General features: G+C 30.2%; 12 protein-coding genes across 12 annotated transcripts, besides 17 other annotated features; 5 read left to right on the forward strand and 7 right to left on the reverse strand.

Moving 5' to 3' along the window:
• Positions 1–15: 15 nt before the first annotated feature.
• Positions 16–2,292, reverse strand: TA15455 (uncharacterized protein; the record flags this gene model as incomplete). The annotated part of the gene is made up of 8 exons (XM_946774.1): positions 16–438; positions 470–541; positions 572–719; positions 750–1,106; positions 1,137–1,209; positions 1,241–1,577; positions 1,612–1,976; positions 2,010–2,292. The coding sequence occupies 8 exons, from the start codon at positions 2,290–2,292 to the stop codon at positions 16–18; spliced, it is 2,058 nt and encodes a 685-aa protein (XP_951867.1).
• A 296-nt stretch (positions 2,293–2,588) lies between these two features.
• Positions 2,589–2,651: a sequence feature (Signal peptide predicted for TA15450 by SignalP 2.0 HMM (Signal peptide probability 0.676, signal anchor probability 0.000) with cleavage site probability 0.375 between residues 21 and 22).
• TA15450 (uncharacterized protein) lies at positions 2,589–4,157 on the forward strand (the record flags this gene model as incomplete). The annotated part of the gene is made up of 1 exon (XM_946775.1): positions 2,589–4,157. One exon carries the CDS (start codon positions 2,589–2,591, stop codon positions 4,155–4,157), a length of 1,569 nt encoding a protein of 522 aa, XP_951868.1.
• Positions 4,158–4,653: 496 nt separating this feature from the next.
• Positions 4,654–6,411: a sequence feature (Possible centromeric region).
• A 751-nt stretch (positions 6,412–7,162) lies between these two features.
• Positions 7,163–8,536, reverse strand: TA15445 (Tpr-related protein family member, putative; the record flags this gene model as incomplete). Its single annotated transcript, XM_946776.1, has 1 exon — positions 7,163–8,536. The coding sequence occupies one exon, from the start codon at positions 8,534–8,536 to the stop codon at positions 7,163–7,165; it is 1,374 nt and encodes a 457-aa protein (XP_951869.1).
• Positions 7,334–7,402: a sequence feature (9 probable transmembrane helices predicted for TA15445 by TMHMM2.0 at aa 15-34, 92-111, 121-140, 147-169, 184-203, 233-255, 307-326, 347-369 and 379-401).
• Positions 7,430–7,498: a sequence feature (9 probable transmembrane helices predicted for TA15445 by TMHMM2.0 at aa 15-34, 92-111, 121-140, 147-169, 184-203, 233-255, 307-326, 347-369 and 379-401).
• Positions 7,559–7,618: a sequence feature (9 probable transmembrane helices predicted for TA15445 by TMHMM2.0 at aa 15-34, 92-111, 121-140, 147-169, 184-203, 233-255, 307-326, 347-369 and 379-401).
• Positions 7,772–7,840: a sequence feature (9 probable transmembrane helices predicted for TA15445 by TMHMM2.0 at aa 15-34, 92-111, 121-140, 147-169, 184-203, 233-255, 307-326, 347-369 and 379-401).
• Positions 7,928–7,987: a sequence feature (9 probable transmembrane helices predicted for TA15445 by TMHMM2.0 at aa 15-34, 92-111, 121-140, 147-169, 184-203, 233-255, 307-326, 347-369 and 379-401).
• Positions 8,030–8,098: a sequence feature (9 probable transmembrane helices predicted for TA15445 by TMHMM2.0 at aa 15-34, 92-111, 121-140, 147-169, 184-203, 233-255, 307-326, 347-369 and 379-401).
• Positions 8,117–8,176: a sequence feature (9 probable transmembrane helices predicted for TA15445 by TMHMM2.0 at aa 15-34, 92-111, 121-140, 147-169, 184-203, 233-255, 307-326, 347-369 and 379-401).
• Positions 8,204–8,263: a sequence feature (9 probable transmembrane helices predicted for TA15445 by TMHMM2.0 at aa 15-34, 92-111, 121-140, 147-169, 184-203, 233-255, 307-326, 347-369 and 379-401).
• Positions 8,435–8,494: a sequence feature (9 probable transmembrane helices predicted for TA15445 by TMHMM2.0 at aa 15-34, 92-111, 121-140, 147-169, 184-203, 233-255, 307-326, 347-369 and 379-401).
• Positions 8,537–9,002: 466 nt separating the features above from the next.
• TA15435 (uncharacterized protein) lies at positions 9,003–10,199 on the reverse strand (the record flags this gene model as incomplete). Its single annotated transcript, XM_946777.1, has 1 exon — positions 9,003–10,199. One exon carries the CDS (start codon positions 10,197–10,199, stop codon positions 9,003–9,005), a length of 1,197 nt encoding a protein of 398 aa, XP_951870.1.
• Positions 10,200–10,786: 587 nt separating this feature from the next.
• TA15430 (subunit of proteaseome activator complex, putative) lies at positions 10,787–11,795 on the reverse strand (the record flags this gene model as incomplete). Its single annotated transcript, XM_946778.1, has 6 exons — positions 10,787–10,930; positions 10,963–11,017; positions 11,087–11,247; positions 11,353–11,439; positions 11,479–11,595; positions 11,634–11,795. The coding sequence occupies 6 exons, from the start codon at positions 11,793–11,795 to the stop codon at positions 10,787–10,789; spliced, it is 726 nt and encodes a 241-aa protein (XP_951871.1).
• A 179-nt stretch (positions 11,796–11,974) lies between these two features.
• TA15425 (CTP synthase, putative) lies at positions 11,975–14,253 on the reverse strand (the record flags this gene model as incomplete). Its single annotated transcript, XM_946779.1, has 8 exons — positions 11,975–12,573; positions 12,752–12,811; positions 12,844–13,075; positions 13,179–13,262; positions 13,305–13,418; positions 13,503–13,775; positions 13,887–14,051; positions 14,083–14,253. The coding sequence occupies 8 exons, from the start codon at positions 14,251–14,253 to the stop codon at positions 11,975–11,977; spliced, it is 1,698 nt and encodes a 565-aa protein (XP_951872.1).
• Positions 14,173–14,241: a sequence feature (1 probable transmembrane helix predicted for TA15425 by TMHMM2.0 at aa 5-27).
• Positions 14,254–14,629: 376 nt separating the features above from the next.
• On the reverse strand, positions 14,630–16,169 carry TA15420 (DNA primase small subunit, putative; the record flags this gene model as incomplete). The annotated part of the gene is made up of 6 exons (XM_946780.1): positions 14,630–15,012; positions 15,075–15,620; positions 15,715–15,787; positions 15,840–15,928; positions 15,979–16,026; positions 16,115–16,169. The coding sequence occupies 6 exons, from the start codon at positions 16,167–16,169 to the stop codon at positions 14,630–14,632; spliced, it is 1,194 nt and encodes a 397-aa protein (XP_951873.1).
• A 71-nt stretch (positions 16,170–16,240) lies between these two features.
• Positions 16,241–16,312, forward strand: a tRNA.
• Positions 16,313–16,402: 90 nt separating this feature from the next.
• Positions 16,403–17,258, reverse strand: TA15415 (uncharacterized protein; the record flags this gene model as incomplete). Its single annotated transcript, XM_946781.1, has 5 exons — positions 16,403–16,554; positions 16,606–16,664; positions 16,732–16,820; positions 16,902–16,964; positions 17,019–17,258. 5 exons carry the CDS (start codon positions 17,256–17,258, stop codon positions 16,403–16,405), a joined length of 603 nt encoding a protein of 200 aa, XP_951874.1.
• Positions 17,205–17,258: a sequence feature (Signal peptide predicted for TA15415 by SignalP 2.0 HMM (Signal peptide probability 0.996, signal anchor probability 0.000) with cleavage site probability 0.427 between residues 18 and 19).
• Positions 17,259–17,682: 424 nt separating this feature from the next.
• On the forward strand, positions 17,683–18,660 carry TA15410 (adp-ribosylation factor, putative; the record flags this gene model as incomplete). Its single annotated transcript, XM_946782.1, has 4 exons — positions 17,683–17,931; positions 17,990–18,157; positions 18,231–18,522; positions 18,557–18,660. The coding sequence occupies 4 exons, from the start codon at positions 17,683–17,685 to the stop codon at positions 18,658–18,660; spliced, it is 813 nt and encodes a 270-aa protein (XP_951875.1).
• Positions 18,661–19,166: 506 nt separating this feature from the next.
• On the forward strand, positions 19,167–19,470 carry TA15405 (uncharacterized protein; the record flags this gene model as incomplete). The annotated part of the gene is made up of 2 exons (XM_946783.1): positions 19,167–19,181; positions 19,240–19,470. 2 exons carry the CDS (start codon positions 19,167–19,169, stop codon positions 19,468–19,470), a joined length of 246 nt encoding a protein of 81 aa, XP_951876.1.
• Positions 19,396–19,464: a sequence feature (1 probable transmembrane helix predicted for TA15405 by TMHMM2.0 at aa 58-80).
• Positions 19,471–19,664: 194 nt separating the features above from the next.
• Positions 19,665–20,027, forward strand: TA15400 (uncharacterized protein; the record flags this gene model as incomplete). Its single annotated transcript, XM_946784.1, has 1 exon — positions 19,665–20,027. One exon carries the CDS (start codon positions 19,665–19,667, stop codon positions 20,025–20,027), a length of 363 nt encoding a protein of 120 aa, XP_951877.1.
• Positions 20,028–21,133: 1,106 nt separating this feature from the next.
• On the forward strand, positions 21,134–23,213 carry TA15395 (uncharacterized protein; the record flags this gene model as incomplete). The annotated part of the gene is made up of 6 exons (XM_946785.1): positions 21,134–21,192; positions 21,228–21,270; positions 21,358–22,001; positions 22,069–22,384; positions 22,464–23,030; positions 23,106–23,213. 6 exons carry the CDS (start codon positions 21,134–21,136, stop codon positions 23,211–23,213), a joined length of 1,737 nt encoding a protein of 578 aa, XP_951878.1.
• Positions 21,152–21,192: a sequence feature (1 probable transmembrane helix predicted for TA15395 by TMHMM2.0 at aa 7-29).
• Positions 21,228–21,255: a sequence feature (1 probable transmembrane helix predicted for TA15395 by TMHMM2.0 at aa 7-29).

The raw sequence follows: 23,213 nt of genomic DNA on the forward strand, positions 1-23,213 counted from the left end.
AATATAATATTATTTTCATTCATGGTCATCTACTTCATCAGTTAAATCATCGTCAGTGTCTGTAAAATCGTGACTATCAGTATCATTTTCCTCAGTTATATCTTCGTCGCTCAAGTCGTCGCTGGACTCATCTTCATCTAGTTCAGTGAGATCATCAGTAACACTGATATCATCGGAAGAGTGGTAATCTTCCTTTATATTCTGTAAGTTGAACTTCGATTGATAGTAGAGTTGAAATGGTTTTTGGTGTAACTTACAACTTTGACGGTTCCTCCAATATTTCTCAAGAGTGTAATCCAACTGGAGCGCAGAACTGAACACACTCAATTCATTGTACAAATTATAATTCTCATCGTCTTTATTGTACTTGCGTTCAAGTGTACTTATTATAAATGGATTGTATGATAGTTTCTGAAGTTTTAGCTCCCAAAAGTTGTCCTAAGGAAAGTATGATAAGATATTGCCTTACATTGTTAGTGTTGTTTAGTACAGTGTTGATAATCTCACTGTTTATGTTGTTGTTACAATTACATAGAGTAACCTGAAACAAAACTATGGTTATGTGACTAACTTGGAGAAGTTTTCGGATTAATATGTTGTTTTTTTCATTTTTGCCCTCCAGTATTTGTTGGATCAGTGTGAGGAATTTGTGAACACTAGTGGACTCATAGAGTCTAATGTTGAATGCATTATTATACAACAACTTGTAATACTCGTCACTGAAAATAAGTGAGATAATAAAATTTTACCTGTTTGGACATATGTGGTACATTAAAACTAGTAATGATATGGTAATTGACCTAGACTTTGTTTTATAAGAAAGCTCATATAAGTTCTCTATTATTCCACTGTTAAATAGTGATTTCTTTTGATCGTAATCATCAGTATTCTTGTAATAATTCAAAAGCTTGTTAATAAACAGTAGTAATATCTTTATTATTCTATCACACTCCTCATACTTACACAACAATACATTTGGTACTCTGGCAGTCTTGGTGGCATCCTTAAGGTTGTTCTTATTGTCGTTGGTGGAATTCTGCCTTATAAATAGTAATAATATATCAATTGCATCTTTTAAAATAACATTTACAATAGAATGGTCCGACCTAATAATTTATATTTGAGTTTAATCTTACTTTGTGTAGTGTAGTTTCGAAAAATATAAAATACAGCGATAGATACTCTTGAGAATTAGTATGCATTCATTGTCTATAGAAATTGTTTTTAACAAGAAACTAACTTATTGTCAGTTTTCTTCTTTTCCTTCTCCGTCCAGATTCTTTTATCCCTGGAGTTCCTTTAATTAACTCACTTTGTAATTTGGGCAGTAGACTTTTTACCTTGGTTAGTATCCCTTTTACCACAACCCCTTTCATCTTTTCGTGATTTAAAAGCAAAGTATCCAGCATTTTAAACACGTAAGAAGACATCTTATTATCTTTGTGGCTCAGTCTTGAGATTATTAAATCAAGCAAGATTTCTTCTTGCTCAGGCTTTTGAATAAGCATTTGTAAGGCTAGGTTTGAAGCCTTTTTCTGTAAAAAATCCACTCCACGGTTCATCACATCGGAAAGCTCCTAAGTCATTTTACACGTAATAATAATACTTTACCTGAATAAATGTAGAATAAATCCCTTTTAAATAATCCTCAAAAGTTATTGTCAGGAGTAAACTGACTACGTCCAAGTCTAAAGTGTCCCAAGAGTTAAGATTTTTCGAAAAGGGATGTAACTTGTATCCTAAAAAGTCAATGACCTCCTTGTTAACCTCGTTAATGTAACGAAGTTTACGGCCAGGTAACACTTCCATAAAAGCAGAATAGATGAGATCAATACAGCTTGACTTCACCCTTAGCTTTTCACTTTTGACTAGGTTCATAAGTTCAGAGAACATTTTCCAATTGAAAACGCAATTGTTGTGGATTAAAACTACCATGGAGTCTATTTTGTCAGAAAAAGTTGAAGACTTTTTACCCTCTGCAGATTAATTAGTTATAAAAATGTACAAACCTTTGTAAATAAACGGATCTTGAGCAGAAATATGGAGCCAACGTTCCTCTGAATCATTTTTACATGCGATAGTTACGTATTTCCTGGACAAGGATTCCATAAGTTCTCTGCCGAGCTTGCAAATGTCATAAACTGGAAGCTTTGGTGGATTTCCTGGAACTTTGAGTCCATTTTTGGAAATTTCAGTAGATAATTTGTCCCAGGCTTTTGTTCCATAAATTTCAAGTATTTGTTTTACTCTATCTTCTGATATGGATCGAGCTTCCTGAGAGGAGGACTTCATTTTTGAAAAATAGTGATTTATTTAATATTTTACAGCATAAAAATATATTTTACATGTGAAAACATAAATTTAAGACAGTAATTAGGGAAATATAAGGAGTAAATAGTGGAATCCTATTTCACCATAGTCAAACACTCATGTCCTTTGAATTTTCAGATTCTCCCTCATAAACTTAATTTATTAATGGCAAAATTTATTATTATGCTTCTGTACGAAATGTGCTGGAGTTTTCTCGATATTTGACCTTTAACATTGAGGAAGAACATCTCTCATAATTATACGATGATATTTATTTTATGAAGATCTTATTGATAAATTACTTATCATTTATCACAGTTATAAGTAGAGTAACTATCGCATACAACTGTAAAATAATAGATGGAGTTTGTAACCTTAGACGCACACTAATTAATCTCAAAAGAAGTGAAAATAAAACTTTAATGCCTTATAAGAAGTATAATTTATCTTTTATCGGATTAAATAACAATTTTCGAAACAATGTATTAGTAAAAAAATATATTTGTAATGGATTGTATTCTCTTGAACAGGCACAAGAACCTTCTCAAATTGGTTCCACCAGTGAAATATCTAAAGAGGAATATGATATATTTCCAGATATAACTCCTATTGAAAATACCGGTGAGACTTTAGTATTTTCAGATTTTTCCGACCTTTATAAGGATCTGACCATTCCTGTCAAGTCTGATCAATCTCCTGATAAAACCGAGACGACTTCAGAAGGTTTTGATAAGTTCACAGATGATGAATTAGAAAGGGAATTTATACTTGAGGAAAGTGTTTATTCTCTTTCTAAGAGACTTTTTGTAAAGAAACTATTTAAAAAATTGCCACAAATTGTAGATACTAAGCCATTCTTGGTAAGGTCAAAAGCATACGTAAAGGGTAAGGTTGGATCCAAATGCGACCTGAGTATGTTTGATTCTAACAAGGTGAAAACTGCTGATATTAAAGAAAAGCCATTTGAAGATATTAAAAGTATTCTCCCGGGAGTCTTTACTGGTCTTCATACACTGAAGCACACTAAGAAGAGAATTATCCGTGAGCTGAAAGTAAAGCTTGATTTATATGTTAAGGCAATTACATCTCAACTTAAAAACATTACTAATTTTTATGGTCAATTGCTCAAATATATTCATCCATTTCAGTACACCATGTTGAAGACATGTTTGCATGAGCTATATTCAACTGGTAAATCGAAAATATCTTTTGATAAACTTATGGACGAACTCGAACTTGCAAAAAAACAGATAATTTTTAGAGGAAGTGACATAAACAAACAAATTGGTAATATAAAGAAATGTAGGCATGCCTTTAATTTCGTTAAGGAAAATATATTCGAATTGGACTCACTTTATTCAAGTTTTCAAAATCTTTATGACCATTATAAACAATATTCTACTGTTTTAACAGGTTTACCTCTTGTGGATATTGAAAAACCTATAATTTCGATCATTGGTCACGTTAACGTCGGGAAAACAACTTTATTCAACAAATTATCTAGAGGTTTAATATTAACTGATTTAAAGGATCATGTTGAGATTATTTCAGACTCTCTTGGATTACGTTGGTCTAATCTTAAAAATAATTTCAAAAAATTAAATAAAGAGGGAAAGGTTGCCGACTATAAATTCACTACTAGGGGGATAAATTTGTCTATTTTAACATACAAAGTAAATAATTTCATATATGAAGGTCAGGTCATAGATACTCCAGGATTATTGTGGCGCCAAGGTCATACAAATTATAATCCTTACGAAAAACTAACTGTAAGTTCATATTTAAATTATTACTTTTTAGTATTCTGCCTTGAAAGATTTACCTTCCGGAGTTATATTTTGTTTTGATTTATCCAGTAATAACACATTAAATGACCAAATAAATCTCTATACAACACTGAGGGAGCGTTTTCCACAAAGGCCATGGTAAGAAAATAATAAGGTCAATAATTATAGGATTAATGTTATTGTCCAAGAAAATGATGAAAATTTTGAAATTTTAAAAAATATGGTAATTTAACCCAAAATTAATCTTTTGTAGGAAATTGAAATATATAAAACAAGAGATATTATTTCAAAAATACAACCGATGTTTAATACATTACATAATATTTTAAATATATATTATACATAGTACTTATAATGTAATAAAAATAAAATTAAAATTAATAATATAATATATAAAATTATAAAAAATATTTTGGAATAAAATAATATATATTTATATATAAAAGTGATAATAAAAATTAAGTAAAAAAATTTTATATATTAAAAAATATTAAAATTTAGAAAACTAAAAATATTAATAAAAAATATTAAAATAAAATAATTAAAAAATTATTAATATATATAAATTAATTTAAAATTGAAGAAATAAAAAATAATAATTATAATATATAACATATGAATAATATATATAAATAATATATAAATATAAATACAAATTATAAGTATGAATGATATAGAAATTAATTCAATATATAAAGTTTAATAAAATAAGAAATAATATATGAAATTAAAGAATATTAAATTAATTAAATAAATATAAATTATTATATATAAATTATTAAATTGGATTAAGAAAAATAAAAATAAAATTAAAATTAAAATAAGAAAAAATAATAATTTAAAATTAAAATTTTATAAATTAAATAAATTAAATAAAAATAATATATATAATTATATAATATATTTGTAATAAATAGATAGTTTTATTTATATTAAAAATTGTAAATAAAAAATAAATTTAATAAATTAATTATATATTTAAAAAGTATTATAAAATAATAATGAGTGTAAATAAAGTTATTATAAAAAATAAAAATAGTATAATTGGTAAATTAAAAATATATAATATATTATTTAATAAATTACAAAAATAAAAATTATTGTATATATATTAAAATATAAAATAATTATATAGTATAATATAATTAAATAATTAAATAAAATTTAAAAATTGAATATTAAATAAATATAATATTGAAATAATGTATATTAATATTTGATAAAATGATATAATTTTAAAGATAATAATAATATAAAAAATTAATTTTAATATATAAAAAGAAGATGGTTAAATAGAAAATAAAGTTAATATTATGTATATATAATTATTTATGTAAAATTATATATTAAGATAAATATATAATAAAGAAACACAATTTATATTAAATTTATTTAATAATAATATATAAATTTGAAATAGAATTATTTAATTTGTTATATATATTTATAATATAAAATAAATAAATTAATATATATTATTAATGAGATTAAATTTTTTTATAAATTCTTATTATTATATTAAATAAATAAATTATTAATATTTTAAAAGATTATTTTTTGATGATTTATTTATAATATTTAATAATATATAATTTTATAATTATTATATAAAAATTTTCTTATTAAATTTTATATATTACAATTCACAAACATATTTATATAATTAATATATTCTTTATAAACATAAATTATTTTTAAAATATATTTATTTTAAAACACTATAATATTATAATCTAAAATATAAATAATATATATAATTAATAATTTAATTATTTAAATATATTATACTATATTTCAACATATATTTCATAATATTTGTTTAGATTTTTATTATTTTTTCTTATTTGAATTTTAAATATTAATATTATTTAACATTAATATATTTATTAATAATAATTTTTTTTATAATTATATATACATAATATTAACTTTATTTTCTATTTTACCATCTTCTTTTTATATATTAAAATTAATTTTTTATATTATTATTCACATATATAAATCTTAATATATTTATATAATTTATATATTATTTTTATAGTTATATTATTATATATATATATATTATTAATTTTATTTTCAACTTTATTTTTATATATTATATATATGTATTTGTTTTATTATAATATTATATATTATATTAATTTCACATTATCTAATTCAATAATTTTAATTATATTATTATATCATATATTTTCATTTATTTGTTTCTTATTAGCTACATATATATCTTAAATTTATTTTTATTTTTATTTATAATTTTTAATATATATAAACATATTATTTTTTCTAAAATATTTTAAATAATATTATATATTATTTTAATTTGTATATTATAAAATATTTTAAATTATTTTTTTTATTTTTCAATAATATTTTTGCTATCATATTTTTATAAATTTTATTTTTTAATATTTATATTTTTTAATATTTATATTTTTTAATATTTTATTTTATTATATATAAATATATTTAATTATAAATTTTATTATTACTCTTTATTCTATATATTTTTCTTTTTCTAATTTTTTTTAATATTTTAATAAAAATTTTTTTGGTTCAACTATCCAGGCACACATTATTTTATGAATTAATTTTCATATTTTATTTTTATATTTTAAATAATCATTCTTTTACATTATTTTAATGATTGTCTTTAATATATTAGATATTTTAATAATTTATAACTTTTTAATAAAAAAAATTTTTTTCTGGCATATACACACTTTCCCATCCTGTCTTTTATACACAATTATTATGGTTCAAAATTTGATGTTGACTAATAGAAACTATGTAGAAATAAATATATGTATTAATAGCATAATTTCAATTTATATTTACTTATATTATTTTAATTATTATTATTTCAATGTCTAAATCACATTTCAATATATTATCAATAATTATGTTATGCATATTTTTTGAAGAATTATATGGAATAATACTTCTCCCAGTATATAGTATTTTTTGAGTAGACAATTTTATCATTAATATTTCCTTATTAGTTATACTATTGGTATTATATAGAATATTATATAGTACATTAAAATATTGAGTGAATTATTTTAGTCAAGTGCTGACATTAAATCTCTTCTAAGGTCTCTGGTGAATATTAAGAGAAAGTTCTTGAATGCATTTTGAATGGCTTTATCAAACCAGAATCCAAAAGCTCTTTTTGTTGATAATCCTTGTGTTGGCCAATAGGATCTGTCATGTTTTTTAAACTCATTAACATAACCCTCACCAAAAAAAATCAGTAGAACCATGAATATAGTAGTCATAAAAGTGTTTATAGTGGGAAGATAGTCCTTAGCGGAACCAGAATTTTTTTCTACACCTGGAAATCCAACCGCTAGTAGTATCATATGGCTCATATAAAAAAGAATTGTAAGAAACCCAACCATACGTGGATTATTAATGATTGCAAGAGATATACCTGAATGAGGATAGTGAAGTGCTTTGATAAACAAATATCCACAAATAATCATAATTGGAATAAATATCAAGGTTCCATGCCAAGCCTCCTTTCCACCTGTCCACTCATTCTTAGGTGTGTATTTATCTTGTTTGGCTGCATCAAGTACTGCAAAAGTAATTGATGGAATAGGAGCTATAATAAGAAGTGCTTGATCTATCTTATTGACATGTCTAAAGTCCACTAACAAACCTGGAGCTATAGCTGGATAAAAGATATATACAACACACTGTGCAAACACACACATTATCATCGGTGAAATTGCAACCTCTGCAGAACCACCATTGCCATTCTTTTGAGAACTACCATTTTCTCCACATTTATCATTACCATTGCCATTAGTATAGGCTTTGGTCCAAACACTTGCTGTTGCTGCTGTAATTATTATGGACAAAATAATTTGCCACATAATAATTAAATAATCAGTGTTAAATTTCCTTCTGTTGCCAAATAGTTTTAAAAATATGAAATGGTAAAGTGATATAAATATACCAGAAACGTGAAGTGTGGCCAAATAATATACTATGCAATCTCCGGCCAATTTAATAATAAAGGTTAAATTCATTCCATATATAAAAGCAGATAAGGCCAATGTCCAGTAAAAATCAGTCAAATGACCCTCTTCTCCACCAGTGACAAATACTATTAAAAGAACTACATTTACAAGGAAGAACAACAAATTAATCCCGATAGAAACCTTTTCACATTTTTGTTTATATTCACCACCATACTTTATATTATAAATTGTACCGGCAGTAACTCCAGCAGAACAACCAAGTTCCATACAATTGTGAACCCTACTAACATAAAGACTGAACAAATGTTCAGGTATCTTAAACCGTTTCATACAGAATGGAGCACCATTCATACCAACCCTAAGTGTTAGAAGTACTGAAAATCCAACCAAAGCATATGCTGCAATTTTTTTACCATCGCATTTATTCCCAGCCTCAGCACTTGCCATAACATCAAGAAAACTATTTTAGAAGAGATGACCTAATACTCATTGGTATGCAATTTTATCATATCATTAGTATTAGGAACTGAAATTTTGAAAGTATATTATACTCACCAGTAGTACTATTATTAGTTAGTTATTAGTATGTTGTTGGTTGAATACTACTATTGTGGTATTATAGTTTTATTGAACTTATTTGTCATTTGTTTAATATTTTAAATATTCTACTATCATAAATTGATATATTAGTTATATTTCTGCATAAACCATACCATGTATATTACTACAACTATACCCTATATACTATACTGAGTTACTAAATATCATAGATGATAGTTATGTTTAAATATGCTGGAAATTTTGAAGAATATTTATTTTATCAAATACAAATTCAAAATGATAAAATTACATGATTTTAGTGAAATCCATAGGATATAGAAATGTACAGTTAATTATGATGTTGGATGGAAGATTAAGTAGAGCAAAGCGTCTTTGAGAGTCTTAAAAAGAATAACTGGGATGCCCGTTCCATGTTCATGTACCAATTTTTAGTAGGTTGTACGAATTTGTGTGAGTTGCGCAATGATGGTCCAAACATCTTGTTGAGCCAAGTGTTGGTATATGCCCAGTAGAGTTTGAAGGCGTGTTCATCAACGTTGTTGTTGTCAAGTTCTGGTAAATCAACCAACTTTGTATTACAATTTGAGATAGCTTTGGGATTTGGTAGGTCAGGTAATGGGTGTTTAACGTACTCCATGTTGCCATTATCTGAGTTTTCACAGTTGAGAAGAATTTGGTCCCATTTCTTGTTGTTATCTGGGTAGTTGAGCAGATTGTTAACTCCTAACTTGTTTAAAATTTCAACGTATCGTGGGTCTCCCAAGTGTTTCAAGAGTGCAGATAAGTTGAAAATCTTGAACAAGTTGGCAGTGTAATTGTTGCCCTGCGATGGTTGATCAGCCCAACTGTCGAGTAGCTTGTTAAAGTCGTCAACAAACTTGATGCCAGATGGTAAGGTAGGTGGATCTCTATATTCCTCTTTCTCTGGTACCTGAAACTCCTCGTTGTTGAGTGGGTTTTGGTTATTATGTAAGCATCCATTTCCGAGACTGAGGAGCTTATCCAAGGGCCCAGATTCAGGGCCTGTGCAGAGAGGTGCCAAGGAGTTGATGCATTTTTCTCCCAAACTTGTCTTTTTCAGTAATTCAGTCAGCTTATTAGAAACGAATGACTGTAGGTTTTTGAGTTCTGAGTTATTGTCCATTGTCAATGTTAAGTTCTTGATGTTTTCCAAGTCAACATCTTCGTTTTCCATCTTATCCAAAAGTTCGTTGAGGGTCTCAGAATCCTCATTATCGCCAGTTTCATTACCGTTTCCATTGTAATCAAACTCCTCGTTTTCTAAGTTTAAGGGATTTTCGGTAAACTCACCTTCCAACATTTGGTCGTCGTTGTTTCCGTAATTCTCCTCGTTATTGTTATTTTCGTTGTTTTCATTGTTATTTTGTGCATAATAATTATTATTATTATCGTAATTTGTGTTTTCGTTTCCTACGTAGAGCTCGTCATCATTTTCTTGGTTTGTGTTTTCCATGTTGTTATTTTCGAAGGATTCCTTTTGCTTGTTTCTGCGACGAAATCCACATAAAGGTGTTTTTGTTTTACCCATGCTTATTTTAAATGAATGTGTAAGATGAAATCACTGAATTAAAAAATAACTCAAAGATAGATAGTTAAATTGAAAGGGCAAAGAAGGTGCATAGTATGAAATAACCCTATAATACTAAAATGTGTTATTTGAACGTATATCCTTGGTTTTTGACTGGATTCTAGTGAAAATATAGCATAGAATTTATTTCTGTTGATGTATATAGGGCTATTTATTACATATCTTTCTATAAAATACTCGAAAACTACACAATATTTTTAAATGCACTTTAAATTTTCTATAAATTCCAATATTTTGAACATTTTTCTCATTTTTATATCTATGTGTTAAATTTAACGCTGGAAAAACAAATCATAGCTAATAAATTCAATAGCTTGATGGAGATATAAATATTAATAATGTATCTTGTGAAAATATTATAAAGTTCGTTCATTTAAAGGAATTTTCAAAAAATTGGCTAAAAGGTCATACGATATCTCCCGTCCTCACTTTTAGGCTTCACAACCTTTTCCCAATTCTATATAAATATAACAGCCATAATCATACCAAATACTATTTACTATACTACAGCTATACTATTTAATATACTATTTACTAGGGTATATATAATGTGTATGGATATGGTAGAATACCTTGCAAAGTAAATCATATAACATGCTATAATTATTTCTCATATCAACCCTGGTAATTTTTATATGGATCCATTCCTTCTCGTCCAATTCTCTTATTGCCTAGAATAAGATGAATTTCATAATCAGATTACCTCTCCGTAGTCATCCACGTGTGGGTATTTTATGACTTTAGTAGACAGTTTGGCCCTGTAATATGTTATTCCAGAACAAATTGCTTATATGTACGAAATTAAGTGATGTGAATAGATAAAATACCTTGCCATATAATATTTGACTATGGCGTCGTATAAGTTGAATGCCGTATCTTCAACTCTTGTAAGTTCCTGTATTACTTCCTCCTGAATTCCAACTCCAAAGTTGTTCCCGTCCTCGATTCTTGGGACGTTCAACTGGATCCACAGCTTTATATTACTTATCTATTATGTGCCATTTATACCAAATATTACTAGTTATAATGCCAAAAAAGTAATATTAAGAAAGTAGAATAATAGGTAATGAATAAAATGACTAGTTGACGGTACAATTTCAATTAATTCAGAAGCTTCGAGCTTTATTTTTTCGAGTTCTGCGAAGATTTGTTTATGTGATGGTAGAAAGACGTCTCCGGTCTAAGAATAAAGGGAATAAAGATAGAAATAAAAAATTACTTGATCATGGGTCCTTTTGGCCCTTTTGGAATCGACATCATGGTTTACCAGACATCTGTATGATTCCTGATCAAGGTCAACGGAGCTGAAAGTGCATCCATTTTTGGAGTTTTGAGCCTAAAGGGTGAGATGAATATATAAAGGAGTTAAAATACCACTAGTGAGTTAAAATACAGAATTTTCTTAGGAATCCTCTCGCGTAACGAATATAACGCGGATCGGGTGATTTCTTCCTTGAACAACTGATACTTATCCTTTACCTCTGGGTCAAATGGATCTATTTTGTCCACTGATATCCCATTCAGCTTTTTTTCCATTATTTATAAAATATTTTTTATGCTTTTCTTTCTTCTATCAGGCTCCACTGCACACTATGGCATTGTCATGACTACTTCTCCACTCACATTATTCTACGATATTGAATCCTAGATAACAAATAATAGAGTATATATTATTGTGGAAACCAGTTAAAAAATTAAACAGTTTGAGGGGTAATTTAGTGATAATAGGAAGATCCTGGAAGAAGTTTTCCGTTATTTTTTTCCAGCCTTTGGTTTAGTCTATTTTTACAGGCAAGGATGAAGCCTAGATACGGGGGACTGGGAGTGATTGGAGTTGACTTATACTCTGGATGAAACTGTGTACAGAGGAAGAAAGGGTGATTCTTAAGTTCCACTACGCTCACTCTTCCCTGGGTTGGGTCTCTTCCTGAGAAGACCACTCCGTGGTTAGTTAGGCGCTCCTCGTAGGCCGGATTCACCTGGTACCTATGCCTATGCCTTTCCACTATGGTATCCTTCTTGTCATAAAGGCTGTATATTAGTGTTCCCTTTACCAGCTTAGTTTCTAGTGCTCCAAGCCTCATCGTTCCTCCCTTTTTATCCTTTCCTGAAAACTCTGGCATCAGAGTTACCACGTGGTATTTTTCCTCAGTTTTTGAATCCTCACCGTGACACGCCTTGGGCTCAAACTCCTCCGCCACATCCACCACTGTCAGCTGCAATGCCAGGCATATCCCCAAAAACGGGACTTTATTCAGCCTGCAGTACCTCACTGCCATCTTCTTTTCCATAAATCCTCTCGTTCCAAACCCTCCTATATTTAATTTATTACCATACCACTTACTAACTATATAGTGCTAATACTAGTAACTACAGCATAATAGTGTAAATACGTAAATATACTATAGTGAGTTATCTATAAGTGTATAAGGTTACAGTATTGACTAATAAACATAGCTAGTGAACTGGATAAAATATTAGTAGGAGGGTACCTGGGATGAGAACTCCGTCCAGATCTTTAAAATGAGATTTGAATTTCTCAGAGTCGTAATCTGAAAATGTAATTAAGAGTGTGGGAAATTACCTTCAAATTTGGAGTAGTCGACCCACTTGATGTTAAGCTTAAGGTTACACTCAAGTGAGGAGTGTTTAAGGGCGTTTAGAACTGACAGGTAACTGTCCGTTGAGGCGCTGTATTTGCCCACAATTCCCACCGTAACGGTCTCGTTTTCTGGATTCTCACAAAATCTACTCCAATGTGTCAATGAATACTCAATTGGCATCGGATCGACCTTATTCGGTGTGAAATTCAACAACTAACCAGACATTATTATTATGCTATGTGTACACTAATATTTAAATCTATATAAATGAAGTAGATTCTAAGTATATGTGGTAGTGTATTTTTTGTAAAGATACTTCAAGAATCGATTCTGCGACATGTTGTTCATCGAGCATTAGTGGAACACGATATAAATCGGAAGTATTATGTACACTGATGACCTGAACAGTTATTAGTTATGTATAAATTTGGGTCCAATATACATTTTTGAATTTGACTTGAGTAAAAAAGGCAATCTTTTCCTTTGTTGAGTTTGTTAGCTCATTCATACAACGGCAAAATATCATATCTGGCTGTAAACCTCTTTGTGAAAGTGCCTGAACCAAGATTAGTTTATATAGTTAAATATGGGTATCTCTGTACTAGGATATATCTAGTAGGTGAGATATTCAAAATAATACCTTAACAGAGTGTTGAGTGGGTTTAGATTTTTGTTCGTCTTGGCGGCCGACAATTGGAACGTATGAAAGATGGCACAAACAAACATTTTCGTTTCCTAGTTTAAGCTTTAATTGTCTGATCGTTTCCACGTATACTTCAGACTCGATGTCTCCAACTGTGCCTCCAATCTCCAAAAGACATATTTCTGGATCACGCCAACCCTTTCTGTCAACATTTTTTCTAGAAGCTTCCTCTATCCATTCGATTACCTCTTGTACTATATGAGGTACCACCTACAATTAATCACTCAATACATAGTTATTTAATCCTAAATAACTTAATTTAACACCAAGTTAGAGTAAATAAAATGCTAAATAACAGTTATTTAAGGGGTAGAAATCTACTTGAACTGTTTTCCCCAAATAATCTCCTCTACGTTCTTTATCGAAAACTCTGCTATAAACCTTTCCTGAGGTGAGGCTATGGCTTCTGGTTAATTTTAGGTTGAGAAATCTTTCATAATTCCCCAAATCCAGGTCTGCTTCTCCTCCGTCGTCGAGAACGTAAACCTAAGGGTGTGATTTTCGGAAAATGATTTACCTCTCCGTGTTCGTTCGGTGAGAGTGTTCCTGCGTCTAAGTTTAGGTAGGGGTCGATTTTAACTGCGGACATTGAGATGTTTCTAGAGCGCAAAACAACTCCGATACTACTCAGGAGTGTGCCCTTTCCGATTCCGCTCATGATACCCCCAATAACAACAACGTACTTCATTTTCGCCCTAATTCAGCAAAGATGGTTTTGAAAAAATATTCCTAATGTGTAAAAAACAAATGATGGGTAAATAACTTGAATTTGTAGAAAAAATTAAATTATGTGAGGATTAAAATTCGACACCATTTACTCTTCCTAAATTTTAGGTAAAGAAACTTTAAAGTTACCCTTCTTCACATTAGATAAACACTTGCTAAGGAATTTTTCCCTGAAATACAATAGATTTTGCGATATTGGCGAGTTATTTACATTTCCTCCTTCATTATAATGATCCATCAGACTCTCTATTTATTATTTATAATTCCCCAAACCCCTTCGGGTGTATTATATATCCTCAATATTATATTATTATACATAATACGGCTATAGTGTATAGTTAAGTAAAGAATGTGTAACTAATGTGTGTTGTTGAGTGGTATAGCATTGTAATACCTATGGTCGGAACTGATTCTGGATTAAATTTATCCAAATTTTCGTGGTCCAAGGGCACACATATCCTCCCTAAACCCAAGTTATTAATATTAGAGCTTGAAATTGTAAAAGTACCTGTTTTTGCATGTACACAGAATGGTGACTTTAACAGATGTCCCATGTCTTTGGTAACATTAACGTCAAGTCTTGGGTAAGAGAACGCAATGATAATTTCCATGAAGAACCCAGGGAAATCACCAGCCTCCACCTTTCCAACGTAATCCTCAGGCCTTGTCAGATTTAGCATATCACAAATGCTATTGAAAAAATCCACTGAATTATACCTTTCTACAACCATGCGTTAGGCTGTTGGTCTTTACATACTTAACTACAAAACTAAGTAAATATACTTTGAGAATTTTCAATACAGTTGTTGATTGATCGTTTAACGTTAGAGTGTCTTTCTGGAACATAATCCAGGAGCGTCTTCATGTGAGTTTTGTGAGAGAAGAAATTTTGTTCGGCCAGCAGGTGCTTGAAGTTACGGTAGCAAATGTGAAAAGCCCTCAGGACAAGAGGGTGTTTGTCTATGGCATAGAGATTTACCTTCTTTGCGAAGCCATCTGAAATCAAGTTTAGGTACTCAATGATTGAAATTCTGCCCTCAGTGGGCAATTGTCTCGCTGTCTTGTCACACACCCAGCAGTGAATCCCACGCCTCCCTGAGTACACCCAAAGAACATTAACAAATCCAAAGTCCTCTTTCAGAGTAATCGTTATCAACTCTACTGCGATCTTAATGTATCTCCAGCACTTATTGCAGACCTTCTTATCAGAGCAGCACGTTCTAAACTCGTCGTAGTCATCCATATCTATGTCGAAGACTATTTCACGTTCTACTGGCCTAAAATCTCCACTCAGCTGCATCAATGATATCTTGTTACTATATATTGCACCTAAACTTTTTATTGTGGATGTTCAAATTATTTATTATCAAGTTATATACAATTGGAAATACGTAAGTTTTGGGATAAAATAGCTAAACAATACCAATATCGAATTTGAACGGTACAGAATCTGAGTTACAGAGAGTTTCGAAAACGCTCTCAAAGCTTTCAAAAGTCTAAACAGGAATTAATATATAGTCAGGATTAAAAATCTGTGTAAAATATTACTTGCCATCTCAAGTATATTTCAGTTGCGTTTGTGGTATCTCCTCTGTGTAGAGTGAGTGAGATCTCTCTTCTCTTTAGTATGGAAGGGTCTAAAAAGGTTTATCCGAAGTTAAATCCAAATTTTTACATAACCACATACCTTCATAACCTATCCATCTTACCAAGTCCTTGATAGGGCAAAAGTTTTCTAAATTGCACACATTAGACTTAAATTTAACAAACTCCTTAGATAACTAATAATATTGGTGGATAGTTAAGTAAATAAAATTAAATACTGTAGTAAAAGCGTAAATTGGATTCCGTAACGACGGAATCTGCCTGAATGGGCATTTTTTGGAAGAAATTAACACACTTGCCCGTTACAGAAGTAATGAACTGGGAAGAATCAAATAAATATAAAATAGCAGCGCGTGGTTTCGATCCACGGACCTGGGGGTTATGAGCCCCCCACTCTCCCTCTGAGCTACGCTGCTTGTGACAATACACATAAACTTTGGTTTAAAGGACGACAACAGATGATATGAAAAGTAAAATGATGTAGGTATTATAGACTTTGAAAAGATTTAGAAATTATTTGGGTAAATTTGGTGGTTTGCTGAGATGAAGTTATTATCAAGATTAGTAGAAATCTTAGGCATCAGTATGAAGGTGTGACCTCCTCTGGATGAATTCACGTAAACTTCAGCGATCTTAGTCCTGTTAACTCCATTTGTTTCTAAAATAGTATTAATTAACGTTATCAAGAACTATTTTTCAGAAAACCTACCAAGATTTTGAGGTTGGTAATATCTCAGTCGTCCAATCACAAGAGCCTTGTCTCCAACCCTAACACATCATTTACACATTTAATTAGTGTATGTTAATTAGGTAGTTTGATATGATAAAAGATTACCTTGCACGGGAATAAACGTAGTCCACGTTTCGAATTCCGTATAACATAACTTTGTGCCATTCTGTACTAACTAAACCTGTTCTCATCCTCTAAATAATCTTAAAATGGGTTTAAAGTACCTCCGAAGTGGCAATAGCTAGTCTCAAAACTTTAACTCCGTTTTGAAAAACCTTAGGCTCAGCAATGAAGCCTATCCTTCCACAGATCGTGACTGAATTTGCAGACAAATCGAGCTAAAAAATAATTTGTGTTTAAATAATATTTATTAATTGGGATTAGAATGGTACGTGATCGCGGACTGGTTCCTTTTCCTGGAAACCTTCGTCTTGGTAAGGCTGAGAGTCCTCGCCGGGGTCAAAATTATCCACGATATCACTAAAAGTTTCATCGTAGTCGTAAAGTTTCTGTATTCTATTACTGTATTTAAGAGGAAGGTTGGATTTTATAAAAAAAAGATTGTTGGAATATGGGCTGGTTCTCAGAGTAATACAGCAACAAAAACTCAGAAATAATGACAACAAAATCATTGCGATATAAAAAAGAACTAATTTTACTTTTCAGCCAAATATTCCAAATAATAAACAAATTCTTAAATGTATTCAGTAGTTAGTAAAACCCAATTTATGTGTATAACCATCCTTCCTCAGGATTCCTAACATAAATCACAACTTTAAATATTAATTCCACTATACCAGAAGGAATTAACAATATATATAGAAGAATTTTGTTAGTAGGCTGATAAGCACTTAATAAAGCGCGGCATGGATAAAATGAACATTAAAGAATATCTAATTTAATAAATTAGTTTACAAAAATGTGAGGATTAATTTTAACAATTTTTAACTTGATGTGTATTTGATTTTACTTGAAGTTTTATGGAATCTTGGGGTTTACCAAATTGGGAGATATACCAACTGAGATAGTTTATTTTGTACAATACTTGTAAAATGTATGGAATTTAAATTTTTTATAAAGACTTTTCCATTTAATGTTTTAAGATTCAGCGGGAAGCTTTTCCAATCATCCCTACGCCTCTTCTTTCTCATTTTCAAATACATTTTCAGGTCGACAACTGACCTGTATGCAAACATTCTCGACAGTTTAAAAAGGCCTTGTGAAAACATTTTAATCCTTGGGCCTAGGAACTCCGGTAAAAGCTCCCTTCTCTATCGCATTAAACTTTCCGAATTTATCTCAACGGTATTTTCTAATCACTACTATATATTTCTGAACATTAAGTTTTATTTATATGGATTAGAGTGCTACTGGGTCAAGTATTGAAGAAGAACTATATTTGTGTCGGTTTTGTCTTGTTTCTTCCGCAATTTGTGGCCACCCTAAACTTCAAGAATATGATAAAGTTAAGGTCAGACTTTATGAACTCGGTTATAATGATCCCATTTCAACCTATCAACAACAAATACAAGTATGTTTTCTACCACTATCTATACCTCTAGCCTTCATTAATACTCCTTATAATTCTATTAATAATGTTGTAGATATGTAATAAGATAATATATGTGGTTGACAGTTTCGGCGATTTCAGATACTCTGAGATAAACAAGGAAATTTTAACCATGATTTCTGAACATAGTTATCATCACAATCTCCCCAAATATGTTATATTCCTCGCCAAAAATGTATTACTCAAACTCAGTCATTATGTTCAGGACATCTTCGGAGGAATGAATTACAATTCCATTAGAAAAGCACTTGAAATTCCTGAACAACTTAACAATAGGCTAGTTTCCACTTATCCGCTACTTAACACCTTTATATCATATGTACATAGTATAATAATTATTTAGATTAAGGATTGTTAAAGGAAGTTCAATAACCGGTGAGGGAGTGTTTGAATCACTTTCGTTTTTGTTATTTGATAATGGAGAAAATAATAAAAATGAGAAAAATGATTTAATTGTACTATAATATTCTATTTCAAATATTTCTATACATGGATAGATTAATTTTGAGTTAAAAATGACAAAAAGAGCGTATTTTCAGTGAGTAGGAGTTGATTCTAAAACAATTTGGGACTAATCCAACTACCTTGTCCAAAAATTTCTTTATGGTAAAAGTGTCCAAATATTCTTTATAATCTGAATGATTTTATTAACATTTGTTTAACCTGATATGTCTCCTTCGGCCTATACATTATTACGTATACATATTTAAAACTATACATTTAATTCTTTTAAACCTTCTGTTGGACTTGTAGCTTTAACTTTTGATCGAATTGGTGATAAAATGATTATTGAGAAAAATGGAAGAAAGAACGCTGAAAAGTTCATGAGAAAATTTAACTGAAAAGGAATTAATTAGAGAAAACAAAATATTCATTAAATAATAATAATAGTTTTTCGAAAATAATTAAATGTGTATTTAGAATTAGGATATATTCGATAATATTTATTGTGGTGTTGTCGTTGAGGTAAATGGAGACTAAAAAGGTAACACATTTATATATTGGGCGGAAAATAGTTTTAAATAGTCTCATTTAATTGTTAGAAGTTCTCGTCTCCCACAGCTTTGGCTGTTTCTCCTCCCAAATTAACCTTCCACAGGAGAATCGCCAGAGGTGCTTTCGGAGTTGTTTATCTAGTTTCTGATGATACTGGAACTCAGTTCGCCGTTAAAAGATCAAAAAAATTGTTATTCCATAAACAATCTATTATATATTTAGTTATATACCATTTAAGTTGTTCACTAGTTTTACCTTTTTATTCCCTAGTTACATAATATTTATGTATATAATATAATGTGTTGAAAGTGGTAAGAAGAGATCTCGTGAACTGGTGAATTTGGGGATTTGTAAGGATGCAAAAAACGTGGTGAAGTACTTTGGGAGTTTTTACACAATTGACCCATGCGGTAACTTTATCCAGAATTTGGTTCTAGAACACCTTCCCTACAACTTCAGGGCATATCTAAGGATGATAAAGTGTGAGATGAACAAGAACTTTAACTCCATTAACCAAACTGACTATCAAACTAATTCACAAACTAATTACCAAACCACTTACCAAAACATTATTCGGTACACTTTCAGTGATTGTCCTTGTCCAATTAATCAAACACAATATACTAACCTTAATAATCAACCAAATAGTATTATTCAACTGAGTTGTGTAAATCAACCTGGTACAAATAATCAGTTGAGTGGTGTGAATCCTGGACTTGGGATTTACACAGATTTATGTAACAAGTTAATTTACATTTTGAGGTATATTATGGAAACTATCAATTGTTTAGAAACGTTTGTGTTGGTATTAAAGAAATACATGATCGAGGATTAATACACCGAGATTTGAAACCTGATAATATCTTAGTATGTTCCTCAAGTGTTAATTTTGGATAGATTGATAATGTTATTAATCCTCAAGAAATTAGGATCTGTGATCTAGGTTATTCTACTATACATCAACTATATAACACTATATTACTATACTTAGTATATACATGTATATATGTATAGTAGTATAAGTATAATAATATATTGTATAATGAATTGAAATAGGATCAGCTAAAAAGAATAATAGTTTAACTAATGATGAATGTTATAAGAAATCAACACCATACATTTGTTCCAGATGGTACAGAGCACCTGAATTACTTTTGGGATCGACTCATTACGGGGTTACCTTTTACACTTATTTACTCACTTATATCTTGGATTACTCTTTAGAAAACTTTATAGCTTATTTAGGAACAAATAGACGCTTGGTGTATGTATAAATATGGATTTTATTCATTATTTTATCAGCTTTTGGATGTATATGTGCCGAAGTATTACTCCTGAAGCCACTGTTCATACCACTAGTCAAGTAATTTAAATGAGTAATTCTGTTTGTAGTTGTGATTCACAACAAGTCCTTAGGATTCTTGATATTCTAGGATCACCATCTAGGTAAACAGATTGATAGTGATACGGGATTAACATTGTTGGGAATATGTTAACTCGTGACAACAAAACCCTAACCTAAGTTATAATAATGAATTTGTAGATATGAATTGGAGAAAATTTTAAAAACAGTTCCAAGAGAAGGAATAGTAAGATTAAAGGTTTAATTTGAGATATAGAAGGAGAAGGCAAAGGAGTTGTTTAAGGTGTATGAGTCGAGCAAGAAACTTGATATAATAATTGACAACTTATCAAAAGGGTAAAATAACACCAATTATAATATTAAATTAATGGACAGAAATTCAAAATTGGAAGCGATTGGATTAGTAGCAAAATCACTTCTCAGATGGTTCAAGAACTCTCTGTTTACATTGATTCAGGTATCCTAAGGATAGAATTTCAATATCAGAAGCTCTGGAAATTTTAGATAATTGTTAAGTTAATATATTTCAATAAATAATTATTTTTTAAGTACTTTTTTTAAACTTTATCGTGCACATTATGGAATCAACATCATTTTCTATTTCCATCATTTTTCTACATTTTTTAAATATTTTCAAGTAATTTTCACAATTTTATATTATTAATTTTGTAGAATTTATTTTTTAATGTTTGTATTACACATTTTTAAAGCTAGTGTATGACTAATCAACATTAATTACCTTTATATATTTCATAATTAATGAAAAATTGAATTTTTGAAAATATTTATGAATGATTATAAGGAAATATCGCAGTTGGTTGGAAAAGATGGAACTCGTCCAAGTTCTAACTTGGACTCTTGTCGACTCCATTCTTTTTACTCGAATTTACCATTATATCGCAAGAAATATGACTGGAACATTCCTAAATGGACTGAGTCTGACCTTGTAAAGCTCCACAAACTGGTACGTACAACTGTAATTTTCCATTTATCCCATAAAATCGATGAATTAACCGACAAACTAACTTATATTGAGAATAAAAAAGTCTCTGATATACTTAACCTTCTTACTTCCAGACTACTTTATCTCATTTACCTCAACTTTGATTTCTCAATACTGGCCAGAAACTTGGCTAATCTTGTAAGAAGTGATAAGTATAACGAGTTTTTAAATGGTTTACATCATTCCAGTGTTTACAAGGTGTTTGAGAACATTTACTTACCTAACAGGCCTAAATTTCAGGGAATTGATCTTTCTGTTTTCTGGGACTCAATTGCCAGTTCCTTTAACTCTGATCTTAAAGGCACTATGGCTACCAAGTTGTCAACTGATTGCTGTATCAAATTTATCAACTCAACCAGCTCTGGTGTTCTTCTCACTGATGTATCACCTTCAGATTTTCAAAGAATTGAACAATTTCTCACACAAACTCACAATTCCAATAAGTATCTTTCTACACTAATTTCACAGGATATCATATATTGAGTTATATAGTTATTCAATTAGGTTTAGAATAGCTATATATATAATACCCCTATTCCTACAATTATATAACTGTGTAACTTGTGTTTATAGGCATGTGGAAAACTCAGTGTATTTGGGTGTATCTGTTTATCAATATATGAAGGTATTTTTGCACAGGGCAAGGACACGTAACTGGTCAAGTCGTGAGGATTCTATTCTTCTGGATCTTGTTTCCTCTACAACTTGCCCATCTGACTCCTCACAAACTTCCGGACGAATCAGCATTCCATGGCGCAAAATCTCCTCCAAAATCCCAGGAAAAAATCCAGAACAGTGTAGACTAAGATACCGACAAATCTCCAACGTACTTTTACCCAGTTACATCATTCTTCTCTTGTTACCACCAATTATCTTAGTTATGTATAGTATTAATGTATGTTTAGAGGAAAGTTAGTGATTCACCATTTATGAAGAAGGATTTGTTCAGATTAAAGATATTGATGAGTGCTTTTGGTCGAAATTGGTCACGCATTTCTGAACTAATGCCTGGCCGTTCAGCTCGACAGTGTAGGGACAAGGTTCTTGAATGCACTCGTTACACCAAAGACAACGCCATTGAGTCACTTGAATATTTTAGGAACTTGTTGACTGAGTATTCTTCTGTAGAATCTTCAGAATATATCCCTAACGTAAGTTTGGAAAGACCTATGTTTGTTTCTCGGTACTGGAAACACTTTGACTGGCTTGGGATTCACCTTTTTAAGGTCTTGGCCCTCACTCGAAATGAACACCTACTCCAAATTCTCCATGAGTTTTATTTTTCTGACGAGATTAACCGACGAATCAACCTAAGCTTTAAGCCAGATCGTGCCCAATACGTAACTGAATGCACTGGTGTTCAAATCTTCGCAGTCTCAAACTTTCTCCAACACATTGCAGCTCAACAAGATGACACAAACTATGAAAAGGTTATCAACATCACTCAATCGATCGTTAAACTCATGTTAAAAGTATCTTTTCCCACATTAACATTTATATAGCTAATTCTTTAGTCATGTATTGTTGTGTAATGTAAAATGTTATAGAGAAGTGCCAAAGGTGAGCAGCTGAATTTTGAGAATTTTGATGAGCCAAAGGAATTTGAACATTTGAAAAAATCGCTACTAAACATTCTTAAAACACTCTGGCCTTGA

This window comes from Theileria annulata, chromosome 2, assembly GCF_000003225.4.
Source record: "Theileria annulata chromosome 2, complete sequence, *** SEQUENCING IN PROGRESS ***".
Classification (NCBI taxonomy): Eukaryota; Apicomplexa; class Aconoidasida; order Piroplasmida; family Theileriidae; genus Theileria; species Theileria annulata.